At 38.1% G+C, this 18,942-nt stretch overlaps 1 protein-coding gene across 1 annotated transcript in view; it reads left to right on the top strand.

Annotated features, from left to right (window-relative positions):
- The window catches only part of ESRRB (estrogen related receptor beta), a 221,920-nt gene that overhangs the window by 153,837 nt on the left and 49,141 nt on the right, over positions 1 to 18,942 (top strand). Inside the window, exon 2 of the mRNA XM_074235673.1 lies at positions 5,545 to 5,951. Within this exon, the coding sequence (XP_074091774.1) occupies positions 5,545 to 5,951 (407 nt within the window). The remainder of the gene's footprint in view (positions 1 to 5,544; positions 5,952 to 18,942) is intronic.

Genomic DNA, 18,942 nt, shown 5'->3' with positions numbered 1-18,942 from the left:
ACAGAATATTGCTCTTACAAAAGGCAGCTCTGACTCTGGACTCCAGTCCCTCCCTCCAAAGAGTCAATTTTCATTGATCCATTTTGGAGCTGGATTCCAGCCAGGAATGCACAATGGACCTGATATGACCCACTTCTCCCCAGAGTGAGGACAGCATTCAAAACCAATCCCCCCCTCCTCCCTTTCCTGGCCTTGCCCCCACCACCACTTCAGAGATACTGAAAGAATTTCTGGATGCAAGGAGTGCTCCTTGGCCACCAGTTTCAATCCAATTTTTAACTTTTGTCTCTCATTAACTTCTCATGTACTGTCTCCCTTGCCCCTACCATATGCTATCACCCATAATAATTATGGAATTAATTTAGTTGTGAAATTTGGCAATGTTAAGAAGAAAACTCACCAAAAGACAGTAACAATTGAGGAAATATTAAGTAGTAGCAAGAAGAAAGAGGAGATGTAGAACCAAAATGGAAGTTTTCTTTTGGGCCCTTAATTTCATAATGACAAGAAAAATTTCCAGAGCTGGTCACATCTCTAGGTGGTAGCTGCATGGCATAATGGATTTACCATCATGGAGATCTGAATCCTAATTATGACTTAGTCATTTCCTAGCCATGTGGCCTTGGGCAAGTCACTTAACCTCTGCTTGCCTCAGTTTTCTTATCTGTAAAATAGGAACAATAACAACTATATCCCAAGTTCATTGTCAGAATCAAATAAGATAATATATTTAAAGTTCTTGGCAAACCTTAATGAAGTAGTGATGATGACTGATGATGATGATGTCACCAGTTTCTTCTAGGCTATTTGGGCAATCAGAGCAGCCACTATTCCCTTTCTTAGTCTCACTCCTAATAATTCACTCTATTATGTAGCACTATAACCCAGTCTAGATGCTGTTATAATACAAAAACAGATTTGGGAGAAGGTGGAAGAAAAGTTTACAATTGAGACAGGAAGAACCACTTGCTAAAAGACAAACTCACTCATTTGAAATCACCTATCAACTCCCAGAACCAAACACTCATTTTGAAGATTTAGATATTTAAGAACCTCTTCCTTTGGTCTTTAGGCAATAGTCCCTGACCCACTACTCCTTCTTCATCAATATTCTCATTCCCTAGTCTAGAGATTAGATCCCCTTTAAAAAATCCTTACCTTTCTCAGTCTGAAACTTCAAGATGTCTTAAGGTTAAATGCTTCAGTCACACTCCATTGGAATGCTTAAATCTTTCTTCTAAATTAAGGAAACTAAGTTCCTGCTTTGAGATAAACTTGAATTTACTGGAGACATGGACAGAAGGCAGGCATCTACATATCCCAATATAGCTGAGAGGAAATATAATGTGATGAAGAAACATAATGTGGGTGAAATCAAATGGATTTTGAAGCCAAGGACCTGGATCTTGGATTCTGACTTAATTTCTACCCAGGTGACTTTGGTAGACATATCCCCTTTCCATGCCTCTTTATTCTCACCTGAGGAACTGAGCTACATGAGGCAACCTGGAGTAATGGATGGGGTACTGAATTGGAGTTAGGAAGATCTGAACTTAAATTCCTTCTCCTTTACCTTTTAGCTATGTAATTCTGGGGAAACCATCTAACCTCAGTTTTTTCATCTGGCAAAACCGGGGCGGGGGGTGTTGGAATCAATGGTTTCTAAGGCTCTTTCCAGTTCTAAATTCTTTAATTCTGAGAGCTCTAAGATCCTTTCCAGTCTTGGCTCCTGAGACTGGGTACCTTAGTCAGCTCATTCCAGTCAGAGGAGCTAGAATCTGGCCAATTCCTTGGCTCGCTCTCTCTCTCTCTCTCTCTCTCTCTCTCTCTCTCTCACACACACACACACACACACACACACACACACACACACACAAAGAGCCCTTGCACTATGTATAATTCTAGAAATCTTAGGACAGGAAGGGGCTCTCTGGGGTAAAGGCAGGGCTAAAAAAATGGTCACAAAAATGGTAAAGTGAGTAGAAAGAATGACCTCAGATGAAACACTAAATGCTTAGACAACCCCCCCAACCCCCAACATCCTCAAACCCGTGACTCCAGCACCAAAATAGCAGCTCAGCTTCCCAGCCAACTCCAAGGAAAGAAGGATCAAATTTGTTTCCTTTTCATTCTCGAGGTCACCAGAACTCATTGAACATGTCTGGCACTTTTTGTGCAGGATGGAGAAGAGGATAGCTGAGCCAAATTTGCATATAAGGTGATAGATTGGTGTACCCACTACCAACTATCCTTGGTTTCTTGCTGCCATGCCCTTAGGTCTAAAACAAAGGGTCAACATTCAGGTTGGAGAAGGGAAAGCTTGATGGAGGTATGTTTAAAGGCAAAGCTATAAAGACCTAGCTTGTTCTGAGTATTGTCTTCTCTGCTTTCCCCCATTATGACATAGCTCATCAGAGGACCTGTGAGGGGTGATAAGGTAAACATACCTCCCTCACTTTCCTTTTCAGGGACTATGTGGTGAATCTTTGTCTAATTTCCTCTGGTCCCAAATCACCTAATGACTGAGAGAGTCCAAGGGTTGCTCATCCAGTTCACCCAAGAGAGCGATCAAAACAGATTTGGTCAAAGGAAAATCTTAGTGGAAGCTTGTGTTCTGCCTATTTCTCCAGAAGGATGATTTTATTTTCTTCAAAGGCTGATTAGCAAAACTTGAAGTGATAAAACATGGATTGTTTGTACAAATTTTATAGAACTTATATCTTTCCCTGTGGGTCTTTTTTAAAAATCTTTTTCTATATATAGTAGGTTCTAAATACCTGAACATAGTACTAAGTTAAGGTTGAATTGAATTGTCTGATTCACATTTTCTATTCATCTTTATGTCTCCCTCATTGCTAAATATTGTGTTTCGACCTAGAAAGCACCCAATTAATTAATTCATTAATGAAAAAAATATAATGTATACCCAATCAACTTACAATGACCTGAGCTAACAGAAGGAAGCAGTGGTATGGATTATCCCAAAGAGCAGATAATAGCCAAATTATCATTATGTAATTCTTTCCCATCAGATTTACCTTCCTAATTAGGCTCTGTTCAGGCTGATATTAAAATGTTTGCATTCCCTGAGTACACATAGTCAGAAGGGGCCTCAGGGATCACTTGATCCAACCCATACCTGAAACATGAATTTCTTCTTCAGCATCTCTGTTGCTGGTTTCTCCCAGAGCAATTGCTAAAGAAAGTGAAGAGGACACTCTCCACCTTGCCACTAGCCTAGATCAGCTTTAATTGGCTCTCAGGATCTTAAATCAGAGCTGAAGGGAACTTGAAGGTTATCTAGTCCAGTCTTTATTTTACAGATAAGGAAACTGAGTCCACAGAAGCAAAGTGACTCATGTAGGGTCACATACCTAATTAGTGGCAGAGCCAGGATTCAAAATGAGGTGAGCTAATGCTGAATATGATCTCTCTCTTTTTCACTTTAAGACAAGAGAGGAAGATTCTCAGAGGGCACAGTAGGAAAAGACAAAAAAAACTGGTGTTGAGTTAGGGCTGAACTGGCTTTTGGGGGACTCGGGGCTAGTAGTGGCCAGTGCAGTTACAATGGAAAGAAGAAAGTGCGTGTGTGTGTGTGTGTGTGTGTGTGTGTGTGTGTGTGTGTGTATATGTGTGTGTGTGTGTGTATGTAGGGGGGTGTATGTGTGATGTGGTCAGGCAGTATGTGGGCAAGTACACAGAGAATAACCCATCTCACCTGGTGGAAAAGTGGAAAAGGAAATGGATATGACTGGTTCTGACCACTGGAAATGATCCTGGCCACTGGAAACGGGGAAATGTTAGTCTTTTGAGTCAAGGAAGCTGAACAGTTAGTAGCTGTGTCCCCACAAAAGTTCTTATTATTACCTGCATTTCCAAACTTTGATATGATGGAATAGAGACCCAGATTCATCAACAAAGTAGAGATCCTAAGAAAATATTGTACCTGTTGTGTCACCTGAATAGAGCATTCCCCTGGGTTCTAATCACCCAAAAGGAATTGGAGAAGTCTGATCTATCTAATGTAAAACAAGTGAGTTGGGTCTAAAATAACTGAAGGCATTGGTTCATGAATTATCAATCACCAAGTGACATCAGGCAGCCTCCAAACACCATTCTAAAGCTGGGACTGATTATTTTAAAGCCCATATTCAGTGGCTGGTAAACTCAAAGAGTGCTAATAAGCCCAAGGTCATGGCTCCAATCTCTCTGTAGGTCCATTAGTTTGGCTCTGCTCTATAGTCATAAAATATCCTTCTAGCCCTGACTAGATGACTTGAAAAAAAAAGTTCCTGTTCAGTCATTTTTCAGTCATGTCTGATTCTTTATGACCTCAATAGGGTTTTCTTGGCAGAGATATTAGATGGTTTGCCATTTCCTTCTCCTGAACATTTTTACAGATAAGAAAACTGAGGTAAACAGAGTTAAGTGACTTTCCCAGGGTCACATAGCTGGGAAGTATCTGAGACCAAATTTAAACTCAAGAAGCTAAGTTGTCCTGATTTTCAGATCTAAAACTCTATCCACTGTACCACCCTGTTGCCCCAGAGTTCAAATCTTGCCTCTGACATTTTGTATTTGGGTATCCTTAGCAAGTCATTTAACTTTCCTTGTCTTTCCAATCTTTCTTTGTTTCTTTGTTTCTTCCTTCCTTTTCTTTGTTTCTTTGTTTCTTTGTTTCTTCTTCCTTCCTTCCTTCCTCCCTCCCTCCTTTCCTTCCTTCCTTCCTTTCTTCCTTTCTTCCTTCCTTCTTTCCTTCCTTCCTTCCTTCCTTCCTTCCTTCCTTCCTTCCTTCCTTCCTTCCTTCTTTTCTTTCTTTCTCTTTCTCCATTTCTCCCTTTATTTCTTCCTTCCTTCTTTTCTTTCTCCCTTTCTCCCTTCCTTCCTCCCTCCCTCTTTCTTTCTTTCCCTTCCTTCTATCTTCTTTCCTTCTTCTCTTTCTTTTTCTTTGAAGACTTTCTATATATATATTTTATTTTTAAAAACTTAAGTGTGATTATATTTTAAAACTAAGGGAATGTGCAGCCTGGAGAGATCATTACATTCAGATTAGTAGCTCCTATTTTTAATTAAGTTTGATATTTCATTTGTAAAATGGGGGGGGGGGCAGTGAACTGGATGTCTCTGAGGTCTTTTCCAGGCTGAGATCTATGAGTCCATGTGTTCTGGATGTGACACTTATGTGTCACATATTATTATTCTCAGCCTCAGTTTCCTCATCTGGAAACTTGGATAATAATCATTTGAATTGCCTACCTCATAGAATTGTTTCAGGAAAAGTGTCTTGTAAAATTTTAAAATGTTAAGTAGACTTAAGCTATTATTATAATTAATGCTGCTGCTGTTATTGCTGTTGATGATAAAATAAAATAATTCTACTTGATCCATTACTAGAAATATTTGGTCTTCTTGGTAAACCTGAATATCACTCCTCAAATAATACAGCTTCCATCTTCTTCTATGGTCAGTTGCTTACTGTACTTCTGGCCGGGCCCAGATCATGGCTCATTTCAATAGCTAACTCTTTTTACCTTCTCTCCACAGGCTGCTGAATAGGATGTCCGCAGAAGAGCGGCACCTCACTTCCAGCTGTGGCTCTTTTATCAAGACTGAGCCTTCCAGCCCATCCTCGGGCATTGATGCTATCAGCCACCATAGTCCCAGTGGTTCTTCTGATGCCAGTGGTGGCTATGGCCTGGCCATGGGTCATCCCAATGGTCTGGACTCCCCTCCCATGTTCAATGGCACAGGTCTGGGTGGCACTCCCTGTCGCAAGCGCTATGATGATTGTGCCAGTGCCATCATGGAAGACTCACCCACCAAGTGCGAGTATATGCTCAATGCTATACCCAAGAGGCTCTGCCTGGTGTGTGGAGATATAGCTTCTGGGTACCACTATGGGGTAGCTTCCTGTGAAGCCTGCAAAGCTTTCTTCAAGAGGACAATTCAAGGTACAGTGATGTATTTGTGTTTATATTCAAACATGAGACTGAATGGGAAATAAAGATGGTTCTAAAGAGTCAAGAACTCTAAAGGGCTAGAGTAGATTGTCCTTTAGAAGATATAACAGCAATGGATGGGAATGGTGAAGAGGCAAAAACTGGCTTGATGTACAGGAAGATTTCCTAAAAATGAGACAAAAGAAACATGTCTCAATTGATAATGGGTTCTCCATTACTGAAGGTTGGATGCCTTCTTGTTAATGATATTATCAAGGAAATTCTTGTTTCTCTTCTAACTGTGATTTTGTGATTCCTCCTTGTTGTTAATTTGGAGAAATCACATGTAAGGAACAGCATGGTATGACTGAAAGACTGCTAAACTTTCACATTAAACTTGGAGTCATGGGACTTGCATTTAAATATAAGCTCTATAATTTATTACTTTTATGACTGTAGTCATTTAATTTTTCTAGGACCTCAGTTTCTTCATCTATAAAATTAGGAGGTTGGACTAAATGATCTCTAAGGTCTCCTCCAGCATTTTATCTATAATCCTATCCTTCAACTCTAAAGTCCTGAGTTTCATTGTCAGCCATGATAATAGGAAATCTTTAATTTCAATTAATTGAATCTTGAAAGTGAATTTGCATGCACAGATAAATGTCAGGACCACACATGTATAGCTGGGCATATTTATCAGTGCAGATAAAAGACATACCCAGATTGTGACAGATAGTGGGATTATAGATTTAAAACACATTGCAAAGCTTAAAGGACCATATAAAAATGCTAGATATGATAGATAGATGTCATTATTCTTGACATATATTTATGCATGTGTGTCTATGCCAACAAATACTCACAGATATTCAAAAGAGCTCTGTAATTAGAAAAACCCTATTACTATTCATTCTGAAAGGGCAGAAATATTGAATTTACAAGGTCTCTCACTTTATATAATTGATGAGTTCCTAAAAATGTTACATGAAAATTGAATTTTTGTAAACCAAATCACATTTTAATTGCCATAGGGAGAATGGCTATTTTCAGGATTTTTACTGTTAAGTCCTTTTGTAAATGAAGATCTCATTAATTCATCAAATAAAACTGAATTTTCATTTATTGGATTTACTTATATGTTTATTTCTTAAAAAGACCAGGAATCAAATGTCTTTTGGATACACATAGTTCATGTGTGTGTGTGTGTGTGTGTGTGTGTGTGTGTGTATACATTATATATATATATATATATATATATATATGTCTTAATATGTGCTTCATTTTCATATTATTTCTAGCATATTTCTGAATGTGTGACCTTAGGTTAGTCACTTCAGAGTTCCTGATAATACTGAGAAGATGTTAAACTACGATGCTGGAGGAATTTTTCTCACCTAGAAGTTCCTTATATCAGTGAAATCAAAGATTTGGGCTGTATAACCACTTTTAGGCATAAAAGTTAAAGCTGGTTTTTAGGAAAGGCAATTTCAATAATCTTTGAGTAATTCAATAGATTTGGTCCAAGTTTTTAAAATCAAGACAGAAGGCAGAGATATGAGCAGGCCCAATTTCAGGCTGAAAAAAAAGCAGGGGTTAGGGAGAGGTATCTCAGAGAATCATCAGCGAGTAAGAAGAGCAAGCTGTCTTGAGAATCTGTAAATATATTTAATTTGCTACCACGAATAGGATAATGATCTCTGCTTAGAAGTCAATCTTGAATTCTTCCTTTTAAAATATTACTATGACCTGTGCAGATGAACAGTTTCGATAATGACAGAAAGCAGTATTTCACAGGTCATAATTGAGAAATAGATTTTGAAAGAGTCAATAAACATCTGCTTGGACCAGGTTGTTTTTGTTATCATTTTGGTTTATTCTTAACAAAATAGACATAGGGTAATAGGCACTATATAGACATAGAGAATGTTGAAGTCATAAATCCCCCTAAAGATCATTAGGTAAGAATTCTTACCTTTTTTTTGCTTGTTTTGCATCATGGACCTCTTTGGCATTCTGGTGAAACCTATGGATACCTTCTCAGAATAATGTTTTTAAATACATAAAATAAAATGCATAGGATTGCAAAGGAAAAATCATTATATTGAAATAATTATGTAATTTCCTCTCATTAAAGTTCATTGGTCCCCTGAATTCTATGTGTGGACTCCTTGGTGATCTGTGGATCCCAAACTAAGAACCTTGATCTATTCCAATTCTCAATTTCTAGATAATGAAACTAAGGCAATTAAGACACAAGGACTTTCCTTAAGGTCAAAGAGCTAGGATCCTGGTCTTAGGCCTCTTAATAAGCAACCTTAGGGGTGGCTAGGTGGCACAGTGGATAGAGCATTGGCCCTAAAGTCAGGAGTACCTGGGTTCAAATCCAGTCTCAGACACTTAATAATTACCTAGCTGTGTGGCCTTGGGCAAGCCACTTAACCCCATTGCCTAGCAAAAACCTAAAAAAAAAAAGTCAACCTTAAATAGAACATTGTTGCCAGGGAATAGCTGAAGATGTTGGTACAAAACAGGGAGCGAAAGGGGACAAGCCTATCACCTGTAGCTGAAGATGACCAGATGGAATCTACTCAATTTCAGAGAACCATTAGAGTCATCCATAACTAATAGAAATGTCAACACAGAGGGCTATTAGTAATACAAATGTCATTTCTCCACTTTCATTTAGTCCAATAAATAATAAACCTATTAAAATATATTCACAAGATATTCAAGCTCTGCAAACAAAGTTTCCAGAACTTGTAAACGCTGTAGACAGGATTTTTTCTACTTAGCTCAGATTAGAACTGTTAGTCAATGACTTTTAATGGCTGTAAAGCAACAGTTCTTAACATGCCTGTATGTGTGTATCTGTGTGTGTGTATGTGAAAGAATCCCAGTGACAATCTGGTGAAGCTAACAGACTCCTCAGAATGATATTTTCAAATGAATAAAATAAAATACTTAGAATTGTGAAAGAAACCAATTGGTGTTTAATAAATGCTTATTAAGTAAGTCTTGATTGACTAAGTAATATCGAAATAATTGAGGTCAGCTAGGTGGCACAGAGAATAGAGCAAAGGCCTTGGAGTCAGGAGGACAGAAGTCAAATACAACCTCAGACACTTGATATTTACTAACTGTATGACCTTGGGCGACTCACTCAACCCAGTTTACCTGGTTTCCAGGGTCATCTCCAGTCATCCTGATTCATATCTGGTCATTGGATCCAGATGGTTCTGGAGGAGGATGGTGACTTAGCACAGCACCCCTCACTCAAATCCAATTTATGTGCTTGTCGTGGCATCACCTCCCTTGATGTCATACTTTTCTTCAAGAATGAAGGACAAGTGTCATATTGAAATAATTATCAAGATTAAAAAAAAAAAAACAACATCACAGACCCAGATTTAAAAAGCTCTTCTCTAAATGATTCTTCATATCTGGATGGGGGCCATTTGCTAACATGCAGATTTCTCTAATACCCAGGTGAATCTAGACCACAACATCTATGATTCTATATCTTGCAATAACCTCAGTTTGTGATGTTGAAATTAAAAGAATAAATTGAAAGGGTCTGCAGAAACCAGGTCCAAGGCTTAATCTCATCAGTGTCTTTTTGATGGAATAGAGAATATGCCCATCATATCTGCAGTTAACTCACATTGGTTGGAGTTGTTAAAACTCTAGATTAAAGAAAATAAAAACCAAAATGTCTACTAAGTTAGAAAGGTATTCCTATGAAAACAAGAAATTTAGTAAAAATAAGGTTAACAGGATGGACTGACAGAAATTTGACATGATCATTTCAGGAAGGAGAAAGATGAAGAAAGCATAGACTAATCTGTGAGAGTTAGTTTTAATATTAGCCAAAGATGTTAGTGGTCAAGTCAAAGTCTGGTTTCAAAATCAAAGATAATATCAAAGTCAGTCAAAGATTGATAGCAGTCAAGTACCATGTGACAAATACCAGTCTGCCATGGGAAGATACTTCTAGAAGTCTGATTTATAGGTATTAGGATGGAATCTCACTAGTATGGTATTGTGCTTGTCAAAAAGGGGAGGTGATTGTGCCTTGTCTAGATCATCATGCTTTTAAAAGATGTGGAGAAATTAGAGAAGAAAAGAAAGGAGGCATTATATGTCAGTGTTCTACATGGGTAAACTTAGAAAGATGAAAGCCTCTCTGGGATTGTCCTCTTTCTAAATTTCCTGTTACTATTGAGGGTACCAACATCCTCTTAGTCAACCTGACTTGAAAACCTTCACATCATCCTTGATTCCTCACACACACACATACACACACTTGGGTTTTCCCCTCTCCACTCCAATTCTTCCTCTATGCAGATGCCAAAATAAGTTTCCTAATGTAATTGCTTTATTGTAGTGGTTCCCTATTGCCTCCAGGATCATATATAAAATCTTTTGTTTGGCAACCTATTTGCTCTTTTCTACTTTGCTTTCAGGGATTTTCTTGACTTCTCCAAGACTTATCTCAAATTCTCTCTCTCTCTCTCTCTCTCTCTCTCTCTCTCTCTCTCTCTCTCTCTCTCTCTCTGTCTGTCTCTCTTTCTCTCTCTCTCTCCCTTCCCTTCCCTCCCTTATCTCTTTTTCTCCCTCCCCTCTCATTCTCTGTTTTTGTCTCCTCTCTTTCTCTCGTTCTTTGTTTTTCTCTTCTCTCCTTTCCTCTTTCCTATCCCCTGTTAATGCCTTCTCTCTAGAATTACCTCCATTTACACTATCTTATATTTTTCATATTATTTTGGGGGGAGCATTATCTCTTCCTATAGAGTATGAGCTCCTTGAGGGCACAAACCATATTTCCCCCCCTTTCTTTGTGCCCCCATTGCCTAGCATAATGTCTGATACAGAATAGGGGTTTCAAACATGCTAACAGTAAAAGATTCAGAAATCTTGATTTTGTAAAAAATGAATCAGAGGGGCAATTTATTTGATTTAGAAGGGGATTCACATTAAGATCTCTTAAGGAAAAAAAATTAGCTCTTTAGGACACTTAAAGTCAAACTAGATTTATCAAAAAAAAATGATTCCCAAACAACATTTAGGTACCCATTCATGAAATATATGAGACAGATGAATGTGACCAATGTAGAAAAAAATTCTCTAGGAATCAATGTTTTAAAAGCCAGAAGAGAAATAGATTCAGAGATGGCTCTGTTAACATTGTCAAAGATTTAGTTGACAAATTTTTATGACAGGGATACTGATACTGTTATGTCCATGCCTGTTGAGGATTGGCTAGGAAATAAGCAACAAAATAGACATTTATTATTGAAGCAGGGAAAATTTTGATGGTACTTTATGCATAATTGGATTCAATTGAATTGAATGTCCACTTGCAAGTGGGAATTGAAGTTGAAGACAAAACCTTCTCACAGGGCCTTCTGGAGATGCCCTTTGTATCAGCCAACTTTAGAGGTTCTTGGGAATGAGTAAAAGGGAAGAAGAAAGGGAGAGCTGTGTTGAGAGATATAATCAGTGGGGTACTGTCTTTCAGTTGTTTCAGGCATATGTGACTCTTCCTGACCCCATTTGGAGTTTTCTTGGTGAGGACACTAGAGCAGTTTACCATTTTCTTCTCTAGCTTATTTTATAGATGAGGAACTAAAGCAAACAGGGTTAAGTGACTTGTCCAAGGTAATGCAGTTAGTAAGTGTGTCTGAGACCAGATTTGAATTCAAGAAGATCAGTCTTCCTGACTTCAGGCCCAGCACTCTATCCTGTGACATGTAGCTGCCTTGTGCTATACTGGTAAATGTTTAACAACCAGCTTAGAGGGAAAAAAAATTACTTACAACACCCTTTTAAGCTGAACTTGCCTTAACATTTTCTTCATATCTTTCTTAAGTCTAGAAAATTAATAAAACACTAAATCAAGCCCTGATTTATGGCATTTTCTAATTCCAAGGTGTAGCTGTCTATACTGAATGGGGTGGGGGGTGGGGGAGTTATATTATATGACCTCTTAGGTCTTTTAATGCTCTGACATTTTATGATTCCCTTCCTTCTGCCTAGAGCTATGCAAAGAGTTCCCAGTTGGCCCAACAATGACTAGTCTACCTAAGTTTAGTTTTCTTTTCTCTCTCTTAAGGAAGGGGAGTGTAGCATTAGATAAGACTATGCTGTGACCTGGGATTCCTCTCCCTAAAGAGTATTGCTTTGGGGCAGTACACACTGATTAGATATGCATTGGCCTGGTAGGTCACAGCTCACATAGCAGTCAAATATGGCTCCAATATCTTTCATTTACAGAAAAAGGGAAGAGTGGGCAGAGTTGAGGTGAAAGGAAGAGAGGCCAAGGGGAGACCTTCAGAATGCTTTTGTTTTTCTCATTGGGTCCAGATATAAGACTGGAAAGAATATTGCCCCAAGGAGAAGTAATGGCAGGAAGTGATTGATCAGTTATCAGAAATGGGGTCTTCTTGGCTGGTGCTTGTCTAGATCCAAGTTGTTCTGGATTGCTTCCAGGGCCTTTTGTCCTGGAAAACATTGGCTGATCCAAGGGGAGATGAGTTCAGTGACACACGTGGGCATTTAGAGATAAAACCTTTCCAAAACAGACAGACATTAGAGCAGCACAAGGGTGGTGCCTGGCACCGGGAGCGAATGGGATTGTTGGAGCTGATTTCTATCTGCTTTTTGTGATCTCTTTGGGAAATGCTGTAATCCAAGAGTCCCTTTACTGCCAAGTGTCCCCTCATGGCTTCCCCAAGGGCTTCTATGTATAAGCATATACCTTGTCCCAGAAAACTTTCAGCCTTGATGGGTTTGAGCAAGAGGAGGTCACAAATTCAGAATGTTAGAGCTAGAAAATCCAAGTATTCTTAGCCTTTTTAAATTTTTGATGCACATTACAAGCCTTAAAATGCTACTTAAATTCTTATGATAATTATTATTATTCCATTTTCAGTTTCATGAAGTCCATGGACCTTTCTCAGAATATTTTTAAATAGACAAAATAAAGCCAATAGACTTACAAAAGAAAGTAATTATTCTGAAATAAAATTATCAAAATAGATTTTTTAAAATAATTCTCAGACTTCAGTTTAAGAAACCCTGATCTAACCATATCCCTCATTTTACATATTAAAAAAATGAATCCCTCAAAGAAGAGATTTGCACAAGAATGTATAGCTAATTTCATAGATTTAGAGCTAGTAGAGGCTTCAGAGGTTATCTGTTCTAATCCTGCAGTAAAGTTAGCTGAAGCCAGTGACAAAGTAGCAGAGAAGGGGCAGAAAATAAGTATAATAATATATTCTGTCAGTCACTGTGCTAAGAGCTTTACAAATATTACTTCTACCTCACAATAACCCCGTGAGGTAAATGCTATTAATATGTCCATTTTACAAATGAGAAAATTAAAGTAAACAGTAGTAAAGTGACTAGCCCAGGGTCACACAGCTTAGTAAGCACCTGAAGCCAGATTTAAATTCAGGACTTTCTGACTCCAGGTTTAACACTTTAGCTGCCTCCTGAAGGCAGAAAGCAACAGAGAAACTTGTTTCTAATCTAGGACTTCTGAGTCTATTTTTATCCAGGTCTAGCAGTCTTCATGGAGGCAGCTAGGTGAACAGAGAGCATTGGGCTTAGAGTCAAGTAAGACCTGAGTTCAAATTTGACTTCATACACTTACTAGCTGTGTGACCCTAGACAAATCACTTAATCTTATTTGCCTCAGTTTCCTTATCTGAAAAATGAGCTGGAGAAGAAAATGGTAAATCACTGTAGTAACTTTGCCAAAAAAAGCCCCATGGATAATAATGGATGTCCTTTGGTCCATGGGGTGCTGAAAAGTCTGACATGACTGAGCAACAAAAAGTATTCCTCATAATGTATACGTTGCTTTCCATTTAATTTCTGCTTCCATCTTGTTTTATGCTTTGAGTTTTTTGTTTTTTTTTAATAAAAATCAAAGGGTTGGAGAGAGAGAATAGAAAGCTGTCTATCTACTATTGGCATTTTGAAAATGAGAGAGAGAGAGAGAGAGAGACAGAGACAGAGACAGAGACAGAGAGACTGAGACAGAGAGAAATAGAGACAGAGATAGAGAGAAATTAAATGAGAGGAAGAAGAAATTTGTTTTCCAAGGGAAAACCCTAGGGTTGCTCAGGCCCCTTGCCTTTGCAGACAGACTTTAATCGATGTAAATTAATGTCCTCTTGTCATCCCAAAGTTGGATTTTTTTGGGGGGGGGTTCAGTCATTTTCAGTCATATCCAACTCATCATGGCCCTATTTGAGGTTTTTCTTGTCAAGGATTGCTATTCAAGATGATGATGATGATGATAATAATTAGTGAATTGCTCAGGGTCACACAACTTGCAAGTGACTGAGGTCACTTTAAATTCAGGAAGATGAGTATTCCTGACTCCAGAGTAAGTACTCTATCCACTCTGCCTCTTAACTGTCCTAAAACAATTTGTTTTGACTGATCTCTGAGTTAGTTCCCTTGGAAGTTGGCTTAGTTAGATGGATAGAGCCTAGAAAATATGCAGGTCTTCCTAGAAAGAAGGAAAGGATGAGGAGTTCATAGAAGTGATGAGAGTCAGGGCTAGAAGAAAGGAGGGGAATGTTAAATTTAAGAGGGAAGGAAAATATAATAATTATAATTATTGTATGATATTACAATAAGTATAATTATAGTAATAAAAACTAGCATTCCATACTCTTACTTGGTCTACAGACCAATGGTTTGTAATTTACTCCTCCAATAATAGAACATATTAATTGACTCGTGATAATAATAATGATATTTAGCATTTATATAAGATTTGTAAAGTGCTTTACAGATATCTCATTTCATCCTAGAGCAACCCTGGGACATAGGTGTTATTATTATCATCACCATTTTACTGATGAGGAAATAGAGAAATGGAAATAAGGAGACTGAGACAGAGATGAGAGAGAGAGACAGACAGAGAGAGAGAGAGAGCAACAGAAAGAAAGAAATAGGCAGAGAAAGAGCACTAAGTGTCTTTCCTAGGCTTGCACAGCTTGTAAAGTGTCTAAGGTAATATTTGCTCAGGTCTTCCTGATTCCAAGCCTAGCACTCTACCCAATACATCAGCTCCCTGTGCTACATAGGTAGTGGGGCAGAGAGAAGAATAGTACTTAGAATTAAGTGTACAGCATCAGGTCATAAAAATCTTGGATATTCAATAGTTGTTTGTTGGCTGGCTGGCTGACTGGTAAAACTGAAAATTATGCTAATTAGGAAATAGCCGAATAAATGAATCAATGAATTGACAGTGAACAAAGGGATGAATGAATGAATGAATTACAGACGTGAATGAGGAAATGAATGAAAGGTTGAGTAAATGAATGAATGAATGAATGGCTCACTTACTTCTTTGAATGTCCAGCAACTCCTAACTGCAACCATTTTTAGAAAAGCATTTATTAAGTGCCTACTACATAACAGATACTGAAATATGCCATGAGCATTGGAATAATGTGGCCACTTTGGGGAATTCATTATTGGGAATCAGCTATATGCATCAAGGGGCAAAAGTTCTGAGTCCATTCAAGTGCTTATAGGCATTCTTCATTGACTTGACTGTTTCAGTATGGAGTTAGAGTGAACTCTATTGAGTTATTACAGATATCATTTAGGGGACTCTACAATGTTTGATATAATCAAATCATTATCATCTATAATGAAGACATTGGGAGGTCTATAGTAGAAATGGTTCTTGGTGCCTTTGAATGCAATGAACTTTTCCAACTTTCTTCTGTTCAGGGAACCTGTGAGCCAGATCACATAATTAATAAGTGTCTGAGGTCAAATTTGAACTCAGGAAGATGAGTCTTCCTGACTCCAGGCCTAACACTCTACCCACTGAGCCACCTAGCTGTCCTATTATAATTAATTAATTTAATGTTTATAGATGGTCTAAAAATTGTATAATTCTTTGTATACACTACTGTCCTACCATCCTTTCATCAATGGGGTACCATTACCATAGAAGAAAGATCTAGGTAGGACCATGAGCAATTTTGTACTTTTCAATGTTTCCTGGATTGCCATGGTCAAAGAATTACCAAAAGATCACTGGTGAGATTTGATAAATTTAGATAGCTTGGTCCTTGGAAATCAGTCTGTTTCTAGGATCATGCTCAAAAACCTTACCAATAGAATCTGCCCAAGCTTTTGATCAATTAGCATACCTTTGGCAACCCAGGGTCACCTCCACACCACAATGGGGCTCACAGTAGGACTTTGTGAAGACTATTTCTTGAGATAAAGTAGGAATAATACTGAGGCTATACATTTCTAAATGATAATACTAACAATAGAAAGGTTATTTTTAAAGCTAGAGAGACCCATTGTATTTGTGCCAGTTGCTTCCCCAAATTCTCTCCTCCTCACAACCTGATCCCTAACACCTGCAAATTTCTTTAACTCTTTGGCTTCCATAATGGTTTTGAGATTTTTCTATCCTATTTCTGTGATCACAGATTCTTCATTCCATTCCCTAATTCATAATCTAAGATAGATCATGGTCCCAATGCATGTTCACTGATAGCTGTTGAAGATAATCCTTGAAAGGTGAGTCTTCATTAGCTCAATTCAGGATGTCAGGGAATCTAGGTATCTCATGAGGTGATTAAAAGGGAGGGGGTGGGTCAGATCCTCATGAAGACTCAGTCATTAATCCATTCATTCATAAGTTTATTTAGCAGCTAACAAGTTCAAGGCCCTGTTTGTTGATAAGTCCTTTAATTTGTTACTAATTCTTCATGATCCCATTTGAAGTTTTCTTAGCAAAAATACTGGAGTGGTTTGCCATTTCCATTGAGGAAACTGAGGTAAGCAAGTGACTTGCTCTGGGTCATACAACTAGTTAAGTGTCTAAGACTAGATTTGAGTGCATAAAGTTGCCTGATTCCAGGCAGGGTATTCTATCCACTTCATTACCTAGCTACCCTGAAGGTATATAAAGGTAGATAACATATAGTTCCTGTCTTGTAGAAGCTTATCAGTAAATAGAGATGATAAAATATATACAAATAATTATCAAACAAAAAAGGACCCCATAAATTCAGAAAGTACTATGGCAGTTCATAACAGAGAGAAAATATTTTTGGTTGGCAATATCAAGAAAGAGGTTAAAAAAAATCCAAGATTCATAGCTGGAATGACTTTAAGAAGCAATATAGTCTGAACTTTTCATTTTTATAGATGATGAAACAGTGATTTATCTAAGATCACACAGTAGGTAAGTAATAGAGTCAGGATATCATCCTAGGTCCTCTGACTCCAATTACAGCAAGAAGTGGTGAAAGAAAGGATATTAAGTAGGATACAGTATCAAAAAAATTCACAAAGATGGGAAATCAAAGATAATTTTGGAAGATGAAGATTCATTTAACTAGAGTACAGTGAGGGAAAATGGTGCTAGCACATAGGTCTAGTCTCATTCATGCTCCATGGGATGGTCCCCACTACAGTAAGATAAAGCCCCAAAGTATGTATTTTTTTTTAAAGAGGAGATTCCTATTGTACTTGAGGAGACTAACATACAAACCCAGGCCTAATTCTATGCCTTCCCATCCTGCTCTAGAGGTTTGAGATGAGGTCACTGATAGGTCCTAATGCATGGATCTTAGAATTTTTGATATTTTAAAAAATCTCAAATTGGGTACCCCTTCCTCTAAATGTCACAGCTAGAAAATATTTAGCTATCTTGCCTGGCAAGTCAAGATAACCCTTGACATATTGACAAACCTACCCATGAATGGATATAACCCCTGCAAGGATCTCTGACCCCCTCCATCAGCATTTCCCACAGTCTTACTCTGAGCTCTTGAGCTCTCTCCAATCACCCCCTTTTTTAGCATACAGGAATATGGAACAGGATGTGTGACCGCCTGCCCCTGAGAGACTACTGGAATTCTGATGAGGTAATCTCATCACTTTATCATGGGGCACTTACCGAAATTACAAGACAAAGCTACCAGCCGGCTTTGCTGGCAGCCAGCCGCCAGGCCCATAAAACAAATTGAAAGAGACATAAATAAATAAATAAACAAATAAAATCAGAACCTTCACCCTCCCCTACCCCCCCACTCCTTTTCCCATTCTGAACCCTAAAGGGCCAAGAACTTTTACTTAGTTTGTTGCTGCCAACCCTCTTTCACCTGCTCTCAAGAGGTTGATTCCAGGGAAACTAATGGGTTCTAATCAATAGAAGTATAATACTTAGAATAAAGAAAAAACAGTGAAGTCCAAGTGTTTCCTCACCTGATCAAGTCATATCTGAAATATTCTATTCAGTTTTTGAAACCTCCTTTTAGAGCTGTCAAACTGGAAAGCACCTAGAACAAGACTAAAAAAGAATAGCGAGAGGATTCAAAAACACGCCTTGTGAATATTAAAAGAATTGAGGGTGTCTAGCCTGTAGAAGAGAATACTTTTTGGAAAGGTCAAAGGATGAGATCTGGCCTCACAGGGAAGAACTAGGAATAACATATAGAAGCAGATTTTGACTCAACATAAGGAAAAACTCCCTAACCACTAGAACTTTTTGTAAATGGGATGGGGTAGTAGTAGGCCAAGTGTATAATTGGGAGAGGATGATCAGAGAGAGTATATGGGGATTCAAAATTTGGTTTATGATCTCTGAGTTCCCTCATAATTTTCAGATTCTGGCATTCCATGACTCTTCAGTGATGGTGGGAAACCTGGCCAACAGATTCACTCACAACTACCTGTCTCCTGTGGTTGTTTTTGTTTTTATCTGCAGCTGGCAAACACGTTAACTCAACAGTACCCTTTTGGTTGTAGCATTCCCTTAATAACATAACAATTAGGTAATGAAGCTACATAACCACAGCAAGAAATATCACAAAGCAACATAATTATTTTAGTTTTTTTTAGTTTTTTTTTTTGCAAGGCAAATGGGGTTAAGTGGCTTGCCCAAGGCCACACAGCTAGGTAATTATTAAGTGTCTGAGGCCGGATTTGAACTCAGGTACTC

This window comes from Macrotis lagotis, chromosome 4 (assembly GCF_037893015.1).
Source record: "Macrotis lagotis isolate mMagLag1 chromosome 4, bilby.v1.9.chrom.fasta, whole genome shotgun sequence".
Classification (NCBI taxonomy): Eukaryota; Metazoa; Chordata; class Mammalia; order Peramelemorphia; family Peramelidae; genus Macrotis; species Macrotis lagotis.
Note: the sequence above shows the minus strand (reverse complement) of the source record. Positions and strands in the feature narration are given on the sequence as shown.